Genomic DNA, 17996 nt, shown 5'->3' with positions numbered 1-17996 from the left:
GGTACGCGGGCCTTTCACTGTTGTGGCCTCTCCCGTTGCGGAGCACAGGCTCCGGATGTGCAGGCTCAGCGGCCATGGCTCACGGGCCCAGCCGCTCCGCGGCATGTGGGATCTTCCCTGACCAGGGCACGAACCCGTGTCCCCTGCATCGGCAGGCAGACTCTCAACCACTGCGCCACCAGGGAAGCCCCAATCCATCTTTTATACATTGGTTTATAGTGCTGCTGCATGACAAGCTGTATTCCTGTATATATTTGGGATTATTTCTAGACTTTTTTTTTTAAGAATTCAAATGGGGAAGACCAAGTTACTTTCTTTTTTTTCTTTAAGTTTTTGTTTGTTTGTTTGTTTTTTTATGGTTGCATTGGGTCTTCGTTGCTGCATGCAGGCTTTTTCTAGTTGTGGCTACTAGTGGGGGCTTTTTCTAGTGGGGGCTTTTTCTAGTGGGGGCTACTCTTCATTTTGGTGTGTGAGCTTCTCCTTGCGGTGGCTTGTTGCAGAGCACAGGCTTTGGTAGTTGTGGTACATGGGCCCTAGAGCACGAGGGCTTCAGTAGTTGTGGCACGTGGGCTCAGTAGTTGTGGCATGGGCTTAGTTGCTCTGTGGCATGTGGGATCTTCCTGGACCAGGGATCAAACCCATGTTCCCTGCATTGGCAGGCGGATTCCACTGAGCCACCAGGGAAACCCCTATTTCTAGACTTTCTTTCTCTTTATGTCTAGCATGTCTCTGTATGTGCTTGTGTCAACTTTTTTTTTTTAATTTATTGTTTGGCCACATTGGGTCTTCGTTGCTGCGCATGGGCTTTCCCTAGTTGTGAGTGGGGGCTACTCTTCGTTGCGGCATGTGGACTTCTCATTGTGGGAGCTTCTCATTGCGGAGCACGGGCTCTAGGGCACACGGGCTTCAGTAGTTGTGGCACATGGGCTCAGTAGTTTTGGCTTGTGGGCTCTAGAGCGCAGGCACAGTAGTTGTGGCGCACGGGCTTAGTTGTTCCGCGGCATGTGGGATCTTCCTGGACCAGGGATTGAACCCATGTCCCCTGCATTGGCAGGAGGACTCTTAACCACTGCGCCACCAGGGAAGTCCCTCAAATTGTTTTAATGTGACTTTATATTGTGGTTTAATCTCTGATATAACATTATTACTTATCCTTTTTTAAGATTTTCCTAAGTACACTTGAACATTTATTTTTCCATATGAACTTCAGAATCAACTTGACTAGGAAAAAAATTCTGTTGGGGTTCTCATTGATGTTGAACTAATATTATAAATTAATTTGGGGGTTATGACGTGTAACATTGGTACTACCCATCCAAGAACTGGTTGTAGTTCTACTTATTCAAGCCTTAGTACCCCTTAGTAGACTTTAACATTTTTTTCCATGTCAATCTTGCACATTTCTTAAGTATATTCCTAGGTGTTTAATACTTTTTGTTCTTGTTATTTTTGCTGTCATAAACAGGATATTTCTTGTTTGCTTTGTTCTCATTGATATATAGAAAAGATAATGATTTATTTATCTATCTGTTTATTTATTTATCTATTTATTTATTTATTTTTGGCTGCGTTGGGTCTTTGTTGCTGCGCATGGGCTACTCTTCGTTGTGGTGTGTGGGCTTCTCGTTGCGGTGTGCGGGCTTCTCATTGTAGTGGCTTCTCTTGTGGAGCATGGGCTCTAGGTGCGTGGGTTTCAGTAGTTGTGGCACTCGGGCTCAATAGTTGCGGCTCACAGGCTCTAGAGCGCAGGCTCAGTAGTTGTGATGCACTGGCATAGTTGCTTTGCTGCATGTGGGCTCTTCCTGGGGCAGGGTTCAAACCTGTGTCACCTATATTGGCAGGTGGATTCTTAACCACTGCACCACCAAGGAAGTCCCGATAATGCTTTTTTCTCTTTTTTTTGGTTTATTTTCCATTATATTGAAAACGTAAAGTACCATTGTAACATCTCTTGTCATCATCAGTGGCAAAAAACCCTTTGATGTACTCTTGCAGGGAGTATACATAGCCAATATCCCTTTTGAGGCAGTTTATCTCCTCTTTTGCTTCTTCAGGATCTGGGCTTTAGGGGTTCTGTGGGGCTGATGTTTGTGTAATGACCTTGATATTTCCTGTGTCCTTGGGCCTCTGGTCAGTCTCCTTCAGGCATTGATAATTTGATTCCGTGGCTGTAGGTACGAGGCCTCAGTTCCTTGCCACATGGATCTCTCCTGAGGGCTGCTTGAGTGTCCTCATAACATGGCAGCTGGCTTACCCCAGGATGAATGAGCTGGCACGAGGTAGCCATCCCTGGTTTCACATCAACATGATCTCAGGCACAAACCTTGTTTTTCCATTTTGTCTTTAAGTTACTTGTCGAAACAACTGGCCCAGGGTCCCAAAGACTGTCGCGGCTTCAGCTGGTGGGGCCCCTCCAGAGCCAGCAGCTTCAGTGAGTCTGCACTCCCCTCAGGCTCGGGGGTAGTTGAGTCGATAATGATTTTTTTTAAGTAGAGATTTTTGTATAACAACTTTGTTTTCTCCCACTTTATTAATTTATTCCTTTTAATGGTTATAGTTGATTTTCTTGAGTTTTCTGGGGGAGTCATATCACCTGAAAATAATGGTAATTTTGTCTTCTCCTTTACAATTTTATTCCTTTTGTTTAATTGGCTAATTCCATCAAAACAGTGTCAAAAATAGGGGTATAGGGCTTCCCTGGTGGTGCAGTGGTTGGGAGGCCTGCCAATGCAGGGGACACGGGTTCGTGCCCCGGTCTGGGAGGATCCCGCATGCCGCAGAGCGGCTGGGCCCGTGAGCCATGGCCGCTGGGCCTGCGCTTCCGGAGCCTGTGCTCTGTGGCGGGAGAGGCCACAGCGGTGAGAGGCCCGCGTACGACAAAAAAAAAAATTAAAAAATAGGGGTATAATCAACATCTTTGTCATATTCCTCACTTTAATGAGAATGTTTTTAGAATTTTAACATTGAATATGATACTGACCTTTTTTTTTTAATTAATTAATTTTATTTTTGGCTGTGTTGGGTCTTCATTGCTGCACGAGGGCTTTCTCTAGTTGTGGCGAGCGGGGGCTACTCTTCTTTGCAGTGTGCGGGCTTCTCACTGCTGTGGCTTCTCTTGTTGCGGAGCACGGGCTCTAGGCGCACGGGCTTCAGAAGTTGTGGCACGAGGGCTAAGTAGTTATGGCTTGCGGGCTCTAGAGTGCAGGCTCAGTAGTTGTGGCGCACGGGCTTAGTTGCTCCGTGGCATGTGGGATCTTCCTGGACCAGGGCTCAAACCCGTGTCCCCTGCATTGGCAGGTGGATTCTTAACCACTGTGCCACCAGGGAAGTCCGACACTGACCTTTCGATTGGAATGGGGAGAACTGTGTTTTGAAGGTTAAGAAAGTGTTCATCTATTTTTATTTTCTTGGTCAGTATTGCTAATGGTTTGTCAATTTTTTTCAAAGAACTTTTGGTTTTATTGATTTTTCTCTATTGGTTTTCTATTTTTTCTTTCTATTATTTATGCTCTAATTTTTATTATTTTCTTCCTCTGCTTGTTTTGAGTTTTCTTCTTTCTCTAGTTTCTTAAGGTACAAGGATAAGTTATTCATTTGAAATTTTTCCTTTTTTATAATATAAGCATTTACCCAATGAATTAAATTTCCTTTCAAGTACTACTTTAGTTGTATCATTTAACTTCTGGTATATCATGTTTTTTTAGTCATTTTGTCTACTTTTATATTCCATTAAGTGTTTTTTTTAATGGATATTGAATTTTATCAAGTGTTTTTAGCATCAGTGGAGGTGATCATATGACTTTTATTGTTTGATTTATTAATAATGACAGATTACATTAATAGTTTTCTAATACTGACCCATCCTTGTATTCTTGACATGAATGAATTCCACTTGGTTGTGTTGTATTCTTCTGATGTTCTGATGGTGTTTTTTAACCTTTTTAAAAAATGAAATGTAATTGACAACATTATATTAAGGTATACATGATGATTTCAGTATTTGTATATATTGTGAAATGATCACCACAGTAAGTCTACTATAGTTAACGTCCATTACCATAGTTACAAAAATATTTTTCTTGTAATGAGAACTTTAAAAATTTATTTTCTTAGCAACTTTCAGGTATACAGTATGGTATAGTCACCGTTCTGTACATTACATCCTCATGACTTATTTATTTTATAACTAGAGGTTTGTATCTTTTGACCTTTTTTTATCCATTTCATTTGCCCCCCTACCCCTGTCTTTGGCAACCACCAGTCTGTTCTCTGTATCTCCTGAGTTGGGTTTTTTGTGGGGAGGAAGGTAATTTTTTTTTTAGGTCACACATATAAGTAAAATTATATGGTGTTTGTCTTTCTCTGTCTGACTTATTTCACTTAGCATAATGTCCTCAAGGCCTATCCATGTTGTCACAAATGGCAAGATTTCCTTCTTTTTCATGGCTGAATAATATTATTTATATATATACACACACACACACACACCACATTTTCTTCATTCATTTGTCAGTGGATGCATAGGTTGTTTCCATGTCTTGGCTTTTGTAAATAATACTGCAGCAAACATGGGGCTGCATGTATCTTTTGGAGATAGTTCATTTCCTTTGGATAAACACCCAGAGTTAGAATTGCTGGATTATGTGATACTTCTGTTTTTATTTTTTTGAGGAACCTCCATACTGTTTTGCATACTGGCTGCACCGATTTACATTTCCAGCAACAGTTCACAGGGTTCTCTTTTCTCCACATGCTCTCCAACACTTGTTATTTCTTGCCTTTTTGATAATAGCCATTCTGACAGGTGTGAGGTTATATCTCACTGTGGCATTTGTCTGATGATTAGTGATGTTGAGCACCTTTTCATGTACCTGTTAGCCATTTGTGTCTTCTTTGGAAAAATGTCTATTCAGCGTCTCTGCCCATTTTTTAATCAGGTTGTCTTTTTGTTGTTGAGTTCTATGAGTTTCTTACATACTTTGGGTATTAATTTCTTATCAGATATATGATTTGCAAACATTTTCTCTTGTTCTGTAGACTGCCTTTTCATTTTGTTGATTTTTTTCTTTTGCGATGCAGAAGCTTTTTACTTTGATGTAGTCCCACTTGTTGATTGTTGCTTCTGTTACCTTTGCTTTTGGTATCATCCCCAAAAAATCATTGCCAAGACCAGTGTCAAGGAGACTTTTCCCTATGTTTTCTTCTAGGAATTTTATGGTTTCAGGTCTTACATTTACGGCTTTAATCCATTTTGAGTTAAGTTTTATGAGTGGTGTAAAACAGGAAGCCAGTTTTATTCTTTTGCACATGAAAACCATTTCCCAGCACCATTTATCAAAGAGACTGTCTTTTCCTCATTGAGTATTCTTGGTTACCTTGTCAAATATCAGTTAACCATATATGCGTGCATTTATTTCTGGGCTCAATTCTGTTCCATTGCTCTAGTGTGTCTGTTGTTTTGTTTGTTTGTTTGTTTGTTTGTGATACACGGGCCTCTCACTGTTGTGGCCTCTCCCGTTGCGGAGCACAGGCTCCGGATGTGCAGGCTCAGCGGCCATGGCTCACGGGCCCAGCCGCTCCATGGCATGTGGGATCTTCCTGGACCGGGGCACGAACCCGTGTCCCCTGCATCGGCAGGCGGACTCTCAACCACTGTACCACCAGGGAAGCCCTAATGTGTCTGTTTTTATGCAAGTCCCATTGTGTTTTGATTACTGTGGCTTTGTAATATAGTTTATAATCAGGGAGCATGATGCCTCCAGCTTTGTTCTTTTTTCTCAAGATTACTTTGGCTATTCAGGTTTTTTTGTAGTTTCATAACAGTTTTAGTATTGCTTGTTCTATTTCTGTGAAAAATGCCATTGAAATTTTAATAGGGATTGCATTGAATCTGTAGATTGCTTTGGGTATTATGGACATTTTAACAATATTCTTCCAATCCATGAGTACAAAACATCTTTCCAAACATTTTTAAAGTTCATACAAATGAGTAATATTTTCTTCAGGTTCTTTCTCTCGCTCTCACTCTGTCTCTCACAATAGTGTCAGAGTCCTTACTTGTCTTTTCTGGACCTAGAACTCTAGAAATATTTTTCAAAAGTATCTTCTTCCTACATACCTAAATTGAAATTACACTGTAGTGCAAACATGGCGGGGGCAAATATTTCACCCTCCTTGTCAAAATATGTGATGAAATTGGAGGCTTTAACTTTGTAAGAAATAATCAGAATGTATATTTGTTAAATAATAACAAAAATTTTCATTTTGTATATTGTTGAATCTTTTTGAGTACCTACCATAATCTGGCTTTTTACAAATGTATTCACTGTTATAGATGTTCATTTTTACTTAATGGAACTGTAATTAATCTCTTTTTTTTATTGTACAGAAATTTACAGCAACAATGTCAACACCAGATAAGAAGGCCTCACAGAAGATTGGTTTTCGATTACGTAACTTACTCAAGCTTCCCAAAGCACATAAGTGGTGCATATATGAGTGGTTCTACTCAAATATAGATAAGTATGTATCATGGCTTATATCACAAGTATCATTTGAACCAGAAGTTTAAGATTTTCAAATGTTAAAAGCCTCAACCTGGGCTTCCCTGGTGATGCAGTGGTTGAGAGTCCACCTGCCGATGCAGGGGACACGGGTTCGTGCCCCGGTCCGGAAGGATCCCACACGCCGACACGCCATGGAGCGGCTGGGCCCGTGAGCCATGGCCGCTGAGCCTGTGTGTCCGGAGCCTGTGCTCCACAATGGGAGAGGCCGCAGCAGTTAGAGGCCTGCGTACCGCAAAAAAAAAAAAAAAAAAAACTTTCAAAGCCTCAACCTTTTCTAGAGGTCTATTTTGATTCTAATTTTTTCCTGAATTTCTTTTTCTATTCCTCATTCTAGTTTGATCCATTTCCGTTTTTCATAGTTTTCTTCCCTCCTCCCCCTTTTGGGGAAGAAGTTATTATATGTTTTTCTGAAAAATCAAATGAATGTATAATCTCCATATTATAATTTACAAAGACTGTGGAGTGGAGATACCCTAAAAACAAAGCACCATTATTTGCAGTGAATGGAACTTGTTTTATAAATCTCGAGATTTTAAATACTAGTATAATAGTAGAGAAACAGTTATTAATGGTAAAAGTGATTCAGGAAGATTTTAATGAGTCTTTCTATTTGGGGGATGATATTCATACATTTTAGTTATATGTAAATGTTTAAGTAGAACATAGTAAGAGGTTTGGGTGATATCCAATTATTCAACAACAGAATTTATTGAGAATTTCTCATCCATCACAATCTAATCTTATCTAATCCATGCCAGTCAGTGGTGCTTGCTTTGCTGACTGCTTATCTTTATTTCCTTTCTCTGCTTTCACCAGTTGCGTACTCTGCACCCTGTGAATCTCATGAACATTCATATTTAAGCCCAAGACATTTCATGTGTCATTGCTGAGACTGGTTCCTGGTTTCCCAAACTCATGCATAAAATTGTTTTATTTTTGTCCACAAATTGTTTCATAGGCTTAAGAGAGCTCTCAGGGTGTCCTAGTATGATCCGAGTCCTCGATTTCCCAAGAACTAATCTAACCCTCTGGAGTCCCCCAGTTTTCTAAAACGAATTTACTCTCAAAGAGGAGTCCCTGGTGATGGTATTACTTTTGGGACAAAGATACTTTGTAGCTAACATTGTTTATCCTCACCAGATATAATGATAATGCCAAGATAACCTCTGGAAGGATAGACTCCTATAGGAGATTTTTAACAAAAATCAGTGTCTTTTGGAGTCTCAAGCACAGACAGTATTTCTTGAGTAACTTTTACACATTATTTGTTTCATAAATGCAAAGGATCTAGTTTAATTTTAACACTTGGAATTTGTGCCTGTTTTGGTTAGAAGTGAAAGTTTGGCATCTTGTGATTAATATGTTGAAAATTGGAATGCATATTTTGAATTTTATGGCTCTTAAGTAACACATTGTATATTAACTATTAAAATACCATTTCTGTCTTACAGACCACTTTTTGAAGGCGACAATGACTTCTGTGTTTGTCTAAAGGAATCTTTTCCTAATCTGAAAACAAGAAAGTTAACAAGAGTAGAATGGGGAAAAATCAGGCGGCTTATGGGGAAACCACGGAGGTAAAAATAATGTTTTTATTTAAAATAAAATTAATAAATTAGTTGGTAGTATCATTACCATATTGACTTTTTCATCTTCAAAAGGACTAGTACCAAAACACAACTTTCCAGAATAGTTATATGTTAAATACATCCTACTGACCAACATTAATGTAGGTGCTTTTTATACTTATGCATCTTATAATTAAATGCACAATTTCATTTTTGTTTAGGTCACAGGCTTTGAACATAATTTTGTTATATTATCTATGCTCCACTGTGTTCCAAAAAATATTTAAGAATGCACTAAAAATCATTTAATGACGCTATAAGGTTATGCAGACATTTTTTTTTTATCCTGTAAAATTTTAATTTTTTAGTGAAAGAATTAAACAATTGTGAACTTTATTAACATTTTGTGGTGTGACAAACATAAATACGTTTTATAATTTCTAGAAACATGCTATTTCATAGTACAATCTTTTTTTTCTTTAACATCTTTATTGGAGTATAATTGCTTTACAATGGTGTGTTAGTTTCTGCTTTATAACAAAGTGAATCAGTTATACATATACATATGTTCCCATATCTCTTCCCTCTTGTGTCTCCCTCCCTCCCACCCTCCCTATCCCACCCCTCTAGGTGATTACAAAGCACCGAGCTGATTTCCCTGTGCTATGTGACTGCTTCCCACTAGCTATGTTTTATGTTTTGTAGTGTATATATGTCCATGCCATTCTCTCACTTTGTCACAGCTTACCCTTGCCCCTCCCCATATCCTCAAGTCCATTCTCTAGTAGGTCTGTGTCTTTATTCCTGTCTTACCCCTAGGTTCTTCATGACATTTTTTTCCTTAAGTTCCATATATATGTGTCAGCATACGGCATTTGTCTTTCTCTTTCTGACTTACTTCACTCTGTATGACAGACTCTAGGTCCATCCACCTCATTACAAAGAGCTCAATTTTGTTTCTTTAGGTGCAAGGTTAGGTTGTTTATTTGAGATGTTTCCTGTTTCTTAAGGTAGTATTGTATTGCTCTAAACTTCCCTCTTAGAACTGCTTTTGCTGCATCCCATAGGTTTTGGGTTGTCTCCATTTTCATTTGTTTCTAGGTATTTTTTGATTTCCTCTTGGATTTCTTCAGTGATCACTTCGTTATTAAGTAGTGTATTGTTTAGCCTCCATGTGTTTGTATTTTTTACAGATCTTTTCCTGTAATTGATATCTAGTCTCATAGCATTGTGGTCAGAAAAGATACTTGATACAATTTCAATTTTCTTAAATTTACCAAGGCTTGATTTGTGACCCAAGATATGATCTATCCTGGAGAATGTTCCATGAGCACTTGAGGAAAATGTGTATTCTGTTGTTTTTGGATGGAATGTCCTATAAATATCAATTAAGTCCATCTTGTTTAATGTATCATTTAAAGCTTGTGTTTCCTTATTTATTTTCATTTTGGATGATCTGTCCATTGGTGAAAGTGGGGTGATAAAGTCCCCTACTATGAATATGTTACTGTCGATTTCCCCTTTTATGGCTGTTAGTATTTGCCTTATGTATTGAGGTGCTCCTGTGTTAGTTGCATAAATATTTACAATTGTTATATTTTCTTCTTGGATCGATCCCTTGATCATTATGTAGTGTCCTTCTTTGTCTCTTCTAATAGTCTTTATTTTATTTTATTTATTTTTTTCGATACACAGGCCTCTCACCGTTGTGGCCTCTCCCGTTGTGGAGCACAGGCTCTGGACCGCAGGCCCAGTGGCCGTGGCTCACAGGCCCAGCCGCTCCGCGGCATGTGGGATCCTCCCAGACTGGGGCACAAACCCGTGTCAGCAGGCGACTCCCAACCACTGTGCCACCAGGGAAGCCCTACTCTTTATTTTAAAGTCTATTTTGTCTGATATGAGAGTTGCTACTCCAGCTTTCTTTTGGTTTCCATTTGCATGGAATATCTTTTTCCATCCCCTCACTTTCAGTCTCTATGTGTTTCTAGGTCTGAAGTGGGTCTCTTGTAGACAGCATATATATGGGTCTTGTTTTTGTATCCATTCAGCCAGTCTGTGTCTTTTGGTGGGAGCATTTAATCCATTTACATTTAAGGTAATTATCGATACGTATGTTCCTATTCCCATTTTCTTAATTGTTTTGGGTTTGTTATTATAGGTCTTTTCTTTCTCTTGTGTTTCTTGCCTAGAGAAGATCCTTTAGCATTTGATGTAAAGCTGGTTTGGTGGTGCTGAACTCTCTCAGCTTTTGCTTGTCTGTAAAGGTTTTAATTTCTCCATCAAATCTGAATGAGATCCTTGCTGGGTAGAGTAATCTTGGTTGTAGGTTTTTCTCCTTCATCACTTTAAATATGTCCTGCCTCTCCCTTCTGGCTTACAGAGTTTCTGCTGAAAGATCAGCTGTTAACCTTATGGGGATTCCGTTGTGTGTTATTTGTTGTTTTTACCTTGCCGCTTTTAATGTTTTCTTTGTATTTAATTTTTGACAGTTTGATTAATATGTGTCTTGGCGTGTTTCTCCTTGGATTTATCCTGTATGGGGCTCTCTGTGCTTCCTGGACTTGATTAACTATTTCCTTTCCTATATTAGAGAAGTTTTCAACTATAATCTCTTCAAATATTTTCTCAGTCCCTTTCTTTTTCTTTTCTTCTTCTGGAACCCCTATAATTCAAATGTTGGTGCGTTTAATGTTGTCCCAGAGGTCCCTGAGACTGTCCTCAGTTCTTTTCATTCTTTTTTCTTTATTCTGCTCTGCAGTAGTTATTTCCACTATTTTATCTTCCAGGTCACTTATCCGTTCTTCTGCCTCAGTTATTCTGCTATTGATCCCATCTAGAGTGTTTTTAATTTCTTTTATTGTGTTGTTCATTGTTGCTTGTTTCATCTTTAGTTCTTCTGGTTCCTTGTTAATTGTTTCTTGCATTTTCTCTATTTTATTTCCAAGATTTTGGATTGTCTTTACTATCATTATTCTGAATTCTTTTTCAGGTAGACTGCCTATTTCCTCTTCATTTGTTAGGTCTGGTGGGTTTTAACCTTGCTCCTTCATCTGCTGTGTGTTTTTCTGTCTTCTCATTTTGCTTATCTTACTGTGTTTGGAGTCTCCTTTTTGCAGGCTGCAGGTTCATAGTTCCCGTTGTTTTTGGTGTCTGTCCCCAGTGGCTAAAGTTGGTTCAGTGGGTTGTGTAGGCTTCCTGGTGGAGGGGACTAGTGCCTGTGTTCTGGTGGATGAGGCTGGATCTTGTCTTTCTGGTGGGCAGGTCCACATCAGGTGGTGTGTTTTGAGGTGTCTTTGGACTTATGATTTTAGGCAGCCTCTCTGCTAATGGGTGGGGTTGTGTTCCTGTCTTGCTAGTTGTTTGGCATAGGGTATCCAGAACTGTAGCTAGCTGGTCGTTGAGTGAAGCTGGGTGTTGGTGTTGAGATGGAGATCTCTGGGAGATTTTCGCCGTTTGATATTACATGGAGCTGGGAGGTCTCTTGTGGACCAGTGTCCTGAAGTTGGCTCTCCCACCTCAGAGGCACAGCACTGACTCCTGGCTGCAGCACCAAGAGCCTTTCATCCACACGGCGCAGAATAAAAGGGAGAAAAAGTAGAAAGAAAGAAAGAGGATAAAAGAAAATAAAATAAAGTAAGGTAAAATAAAAGTTATTAAAATAAAAAGTAGTTATTAAGAAAAAAATATTTTTTTAAGTAAAAAAAAACAAAAAACAAAAAACGGACAGATAGAACTCTAGGACAAATGGTGAAAGCAAAGCTATACAGACAGAATCTCACACAGAAGCATACACATACACACTCACAAAAAGGGGAAAAGGGGAAAAAATAATAAATCTTGCTCTCAAAGTCCACCTCCTCAATTTGGTATGATTGGTTGTCTATTCAGGTCTTCCACAGATGCAGGGTACATGAAGTTGACTGTGGAGATTTAATCTGTTCCTCCTGAGGCTGCTGGGAGGGATTTCCCTTTCTCTTCTTTGTTTGCACAGCTTCCGGGGCTCAGCCTTGGTTTTGGCCCCGCCTCTGCATGTAGGTCGCCTGAGGGCGTCTGTTCTTCGCTCAGACAGGACGGGGTTAAAGGAGACGCTGATTCGGGGGCTCTGGCTGACTCAGGCCGGGGGGAGGGAGGGGTACGGGGTGCGGGATGAGCCTGTGTCGGCAGAGGCCAGTGTGACGTTGCACCAGCCTGAGGCGCACCGTGTGTTCTCCCGGGGAAGTTGTCCCTGGATCCCGGGACCCTGGCAGTGGCGGGCTGCACAGGCTCCCCGGACGGGAGGTGTGGATAGTGACCTGTGCTCGCACACAAGCTTCTTGGTGGCGGCAGCAGCAGCCTTAGCATCTCATGCCCGTCTCCGGGCTCCGCGCTGTTAGCCGCGGCTCGCGCCCGTCTGTGGAGCTCCTTTAAGCAGCACTCTTAATCCCCTCTCCTCGCGCACCAGGAAACAAAGAGGGGAGAAAAAGTCTCTTGCCTCTTCAGCAGCTCCATTCCCAGACTCCCTCCTGGCTAGCCGTGGCGCGCTAGCCCCTTCAGGCTGTGTTCACATAGCCAGTCCTCTCCCTGGGCTCCTACCGAAGCCCGAGCCTCAGCTCGCAGCCCCGCCCGCCCCATCGGGTGAGCAGACAAGCCTCTCGGGCTGGTGAGTGCCGGTCGGCACTGATCCTCTGTGTGGGAATCTCTCCGCTTTGCCCTCCGCACCCCTGTGGCTGCGCTCTCCTCCGCAGCCCGGAAGCTCCCTTCCTCCGCCACCCGCAGTCTCCGCCCGCAAAGTGGCTTCTAGTGCGTGGAAACCTTTCCTCCTTCACGGCTCCCTCCCACTGGTGCAGGTCCCGTCCCTATTCTTTTGTCTCTGTTTATTCTTTTTTCTTTTGCCCTACCCAGGTACGTGGGGGAGTTTCTTGCCTTTTGGGAGGTCTGAGGTCTTCTGCCAGCGTTCAGTAGGTGTTCTGTAGGAATTGTTCCACATGTAGATGTATTACTGATGTACCTTTGGGGAGGAAGGTGATCTCTGCGTCTTACCCTTCCGCCATCTTCCCCCTCTCTCCCCGTATACATTGTTATTACCTTTTGTAAAACTCTCTTTATCACCTCAAGAGCCTTTCCACAAATGCATGTTTTACTTTATGTAAAAACAAATCAAGTGCATATATCCAATATGTTACTTCCCGAGAGTTACTTTTCGTGTTAAACTGCTTTTTCTTTTCTAGTGTTATCTTGCTTTCTTAACACATCAGAAAACCTTATATTACTTTTGAGTGAAATTTTACAATATACTACATCATTAGTCTCATATTATGTCTGTCTGCCTAGTAAAAGCATGTGTAAGACTTTTTCAGTTTAAATGGTGGGGAAATTCAGAGAAGACTTGGAATTATAAAGTGACTTGGACAAGTAGGTATGGAGTTTAGTTTTCATGATTTCTGTAGATAGTAATGAAATTCAAGGAGAGCTCTTCATTGAACTGGTAATATTTTATTTTATCCCTTGTATTGAAAGATGACATTGCTGCTGATGTTTTCAATATTTCCCTCATTTATAAGAACAGGTCAAAATGTGATATGTTAGTGTGTTTCATACAGGTAATTTATGGTCTTTGTTAATTACTTTAGGCCATTTGGGGGCTTTTTGCTATGACTTTACATGTTTGAGTAAATTAAGCCACACTGTTTCTAATTATTGTCAGAATGAGATATTAGTCACACCTGATTTTATTGTTTAGTTATAATTCTGCAGTTTGTCATAATATTTCTCTTATTAATTTATCCTTATGTTACCATAACATTGTTGAATTTTATAGTCCTTTACTTCATCAAGGTAAATTAATAGTTGAAATGAAGTCTTTATTTTCAACAAAAGTTTATAGTTTTTCTTTTCTCTGAGGAAGTTGAGGTACACTACAAATTACTGATACAGTATACTTTTCCAAATATCCTAAAAAAAAAAAGTAAAATAAAATACCAAGAAGGAGCTTAACAGGAAATGTGCAGGATACAAATGAGGAAATGGGAAGACATAGATGATCTTGGATTAGGATACTCAGCATTCTAAAATCAGTCCCAATAAAAATATCAGTAGGCCCCCCCTTTTTTTTTTACTTTAAACTAGATCAGTTAATTCTAAAATTCACATATAAGAGGAGAAATCAAGCAGGAAGATCCAGGAAAATTCTGAAGAAGCAAGATAATAAAGGGAGAGTATGTAGTATCATACATACATATGTAGTATGTATTATCACCTATTAAAATAGATATAATGTGATCATAATCAAAATGGTGTTGTAGTGGTACATGCACAGACAGATGAATTAAAAAGGAGAGGAGGGGCTTCCCTGGTGGCGCAGTGGTTGAGAATCTGCCTGCCAATGCAGGGGACACGGGTTCGAGCCCTGGTCTGGGAAGATCCCACATGCCGCGGAGCAACTGGGCCCGTGAGCCACAACTACTGAGCCTGCGCGTCTGGAGCCTGTGCTCTGCAACAAGAGAGGCCGCGACAGTGAGAGTCCCGCGCACCGCGATGAAGAGTGGCCCCCACTTGCCACAACTAGAGAAAGCCCTCGCACAGAAACGAAGACCCAACACAGCCAAAAAAAAAAAAAAAGAGAGAAAGTCCAGATAGAATCAGAGATGTCTACAGGAATTTCATACATGATAACAGTGGTTGCATCTCAAGCACATAGGGGAGAGAGGGGTTAAATTACTTATTTAATGGATACTGAGACCTCTCTGAAGCAATCTAAGAAAACACAAGTTGGTTTCATATCTTTATACCAGGAAACATTTGAAAAGGATCAGAGATTCACATTTTTAAAATGAAACAGTAAAACCACTAGGGGAACCTGTAGGAGAGTTTTGCTTGATCTTGAATTGGAGAAGATCTTTCTAACAGGCCCCAAAGCTAGGAACCATAAAAGAAAATATCGATAAATTTGACTTCATAAAAATAAAAACATTTTGCATTGCCCCCCTACAGAAAATCCATAAACAAAGTCAAAAGACAATAACAGAAATATTTATAATTCTTATCAGAGACAAAAGACTAATTTCCAAATATATGAAAAACTATGTATGAATCAATTAAAAAAAAGTCAAATAACCTATAATAGAAGTGTCTGTTTATATGACAGTACATAAGAAAGGAAAAAGAAATGGCTCTTCTGAACAGATGAAAACAGTTCAATCTTACTCATAGTGAGAAATATAAAATCAAATATAAAATCAGAATACTGTTTTTAACTATCAGATCAATGGAGTTCATAAAGTTTTAATATGTTGGGTTTGGCAATGGTGTGGTGAAAAAGTCACTGTTGGTGGTGAGAGATTAAATTTATATAACCTCTGTGGAGGACAATTTGGTAATATCTGTCAGATTTACAAATTTCCATACCCTGTAACCTAGTACTTTTCCGAATTTAGATCACAGAAATACTTGTACATGGGTAAAATGACATGTACAGTAGTATTTGTAGAAGCAAAAGATTGGCAAAAACCTAAGTGTCCATAAATAGAGGAATGATTAATTAGTATGGTACCCCAAAATAGTAGAAAACTCTGAAATCATTTAACTTAAAATCAGAGGAAGTTGGACTTCCCTGGAGGTCCAGGGGTTAAGACCCTGCGCTTCCATTGCAGCAGTCACAGGTTCAATCCCTATTCGGGGAACCAGCATCCCGCATGCTGTTTGGTGTCGCCAAAAAAACCCACCAAAAAACAGAGGAGGTTTCTAATGTACTGATATAGAAGTGATTGCTAAGATACTTTAAGAAAGCAAAATACACAACAGAGCATATTGTAGCTATGTGGGGAAAATAAGAAGGGAACATAAGCAGTTTTTGCTTGTGTATTCCTAAAGTATCCATGAAGGACATGTAGAAAACTTACAGTCATGATCCTCTGGAAGACAGGAAACCAAGGGACAGAGGTATTAGAGTTTTCAGTGCCTTTTGAACCTTTTAAATTAGAAGGCTATGAATGTATTAACTATGCAAAAATACTATTTAAATAAAATTTGATTGCTGAAAGTGTATATTATATCCAGAGTGTATGAAGAACTCTGAAAATTCAGTATTAGGAATCAAACGGGGGCTTCCCTGGTGGCGCAGTGGTTGAGAGTCCGCCTGCCGATGCAGGGGACACGGGTTCATGCCCTGGTCCGGGAAGATCCCACATGCCGCAGAGCGGCTGGGCCCGTGAGCCATGGCCGCTAATCCTGCGCGTCTGGAGCCTGTGCTCCGCAACGGGAGAGGCCACAACAGTGAGAGGCCCGCATACCGCAAAAAAGAAAAAAAAAAGAATCAAACGGGAATTCCATGGTGGTCCAGTGATTAGGGCTCCATGCTTCCACTGCAAGGGGCACGGGTTTGATCCCTGGTTGGGGAACTAGAATCCTCATGCTGCGCGGCACAGCTGAAAATTAAAACCACAGTGTTGAAAATTTACTAGACCAAGCCTACCACGTGTTGGTGAGGCTATGGGGAAACTTGAACTCTTATACACCGCTAATGGGAATATAAAATTGTATAACCACTTTGAAAAAACTGTTTGGCAGTTCCTTTCTTTCTTTTTAAAGACTTAATTTTTTAAGAGTCATTTTAGGTTTACAACAAAATTGAGAGGAAGATACAGAGATTTCCGGTTTACCGCCCCCCCCACCACATACATAGCCTCCTCCACTATCAGTGTCCTCTATCAGAGTGGTACATTTGTGACAGCTGATGAGCCTGCACCAACACGTCATAACCACCCAAAGTCCATAGTTTCCATTAGAGTTCACTCTTGGTATTATACCTTCCATGGGTTTTGACAAATGTTTAGTGACATATAGCTATCATTATTATATTTTACAGAGTATTTTCACTGCCCTAAAAATCATCTGTGTTCTACCAATTCACCCCTCTCCCCATCCCCACAACTGCTGGCAACCACTGATATTTTTATTGTCTTCATAGCTTTGCATTTTCCAGAATGTCATGTATTGGGATCACACAGAATGTAACCTTTTCAGATTGGCTTCTTTCACTTGGTAATATGCATTCAGGTTCCTCCATGTCTTTTCATGATTTGATAGCTCATTCTTATTGGTGCTGAATAATACTCCATTCTCTGGATGTACCAGTTTGTTTATTCACTTACCTACTGAAGAACATCTTAGTTGATTCCAAGTTTTAGCAATTATGAATAAAGATTCTGTAAACATCTATGCAGATTTTTGTGGGGATATGTTTTCAACTCATTTGAGTAAAAACCAAGGAACATGATTGTTTGATTTTATGGTAAGAGTATATTTAGTTTTGTAAGAAACTACCAAACTGTCTTCCATTTTGCATTCCACTAGAAATGAATGAATTCCTGTTGTTCCACATCCTCACGAGCATTTGAAGTTGTCCGTGTTCCAGATTTTAGCAACTTAATAAGTGTGTAGTGATATCTCATTTAATTTACATTTCCCTGGTGGCATATAGTGTGGAGCATCTTTTCATATGCTTATTTGCTAATTGTATATCTTCTTTGGTGATATTTGGATTCTTTGATTTCTTAAAGAGTTAAACACACATTGACCGTATGACCCAGCCCTTCCACTACTTTAATCAAGAGAAATGAAAGCATATGTTTGTACAGAAGCCCACACACAGATGATCATATCAACTTTGTCGTAATAGCCAAAACCTGGAAATAACCCGTAAGTCCACTAACAGGTGAATGGATAAACAAATGGTGATATATCCATAGAATAGGATGTGTCACAATAAAAAGAAATGAACCACTGATACATACACCAATATGGACAAATCTTAGAATAATTATGCTGAATGAAAGAAGCCTGAAGGAAGAGTATATACTAGATGATTCCATTTATATAAAACTTT

The 17996-nt window shown here is 39.9% G+C and overlaps 1 protein-coding gene across 1 annotated transcript in view; it reads left to right on the top strand.

Annotated features, from left to right (window-relative positions):
* Positions 1 to 17996, top strand: part of LOC103073705 (protein lin-9 homolog) — a gene marked incomplete at its 3' end in the record, with an annotated part of 74442 nt that overhangs the window by 15564 nt on the left and 40882 nt on the right. Inside the window, exons 5-6 of the mRNA XM_007464178.1 lie at positions 6389 to 6522; positions 8018 to 8143. Coding sequence (XP_007464240.1) covers positions 6389 to 6522; positions 8018 to 8143 — 260 coding nt within the window. The remainder of the gene's footprint in view (positions 1 to 6388; positions 6523 to 8017; positions 8144 to 17996) is intronic.

The sequence above is a fragment of the Lipotes vexillifer genome, unplaced genomic scaffold, assembly GCF_000442215.2.
Source record: "Lipotes vexillifer unplaced genomic scaffold, Lipotes_vexillifer_v1.1 scaffold64, whole genome shotgun sequence".
Taxonomy (NCBI): domain Eukaryota; kingdom Metazoa; phylum Chordata; class Mammalia; order Artiodactyla; family Lipotidae; genus Lipotes; species Lipotes vexillifer.
This window is presented reverse-complemented; position numbering and strand designations above follow the sequence as displayed.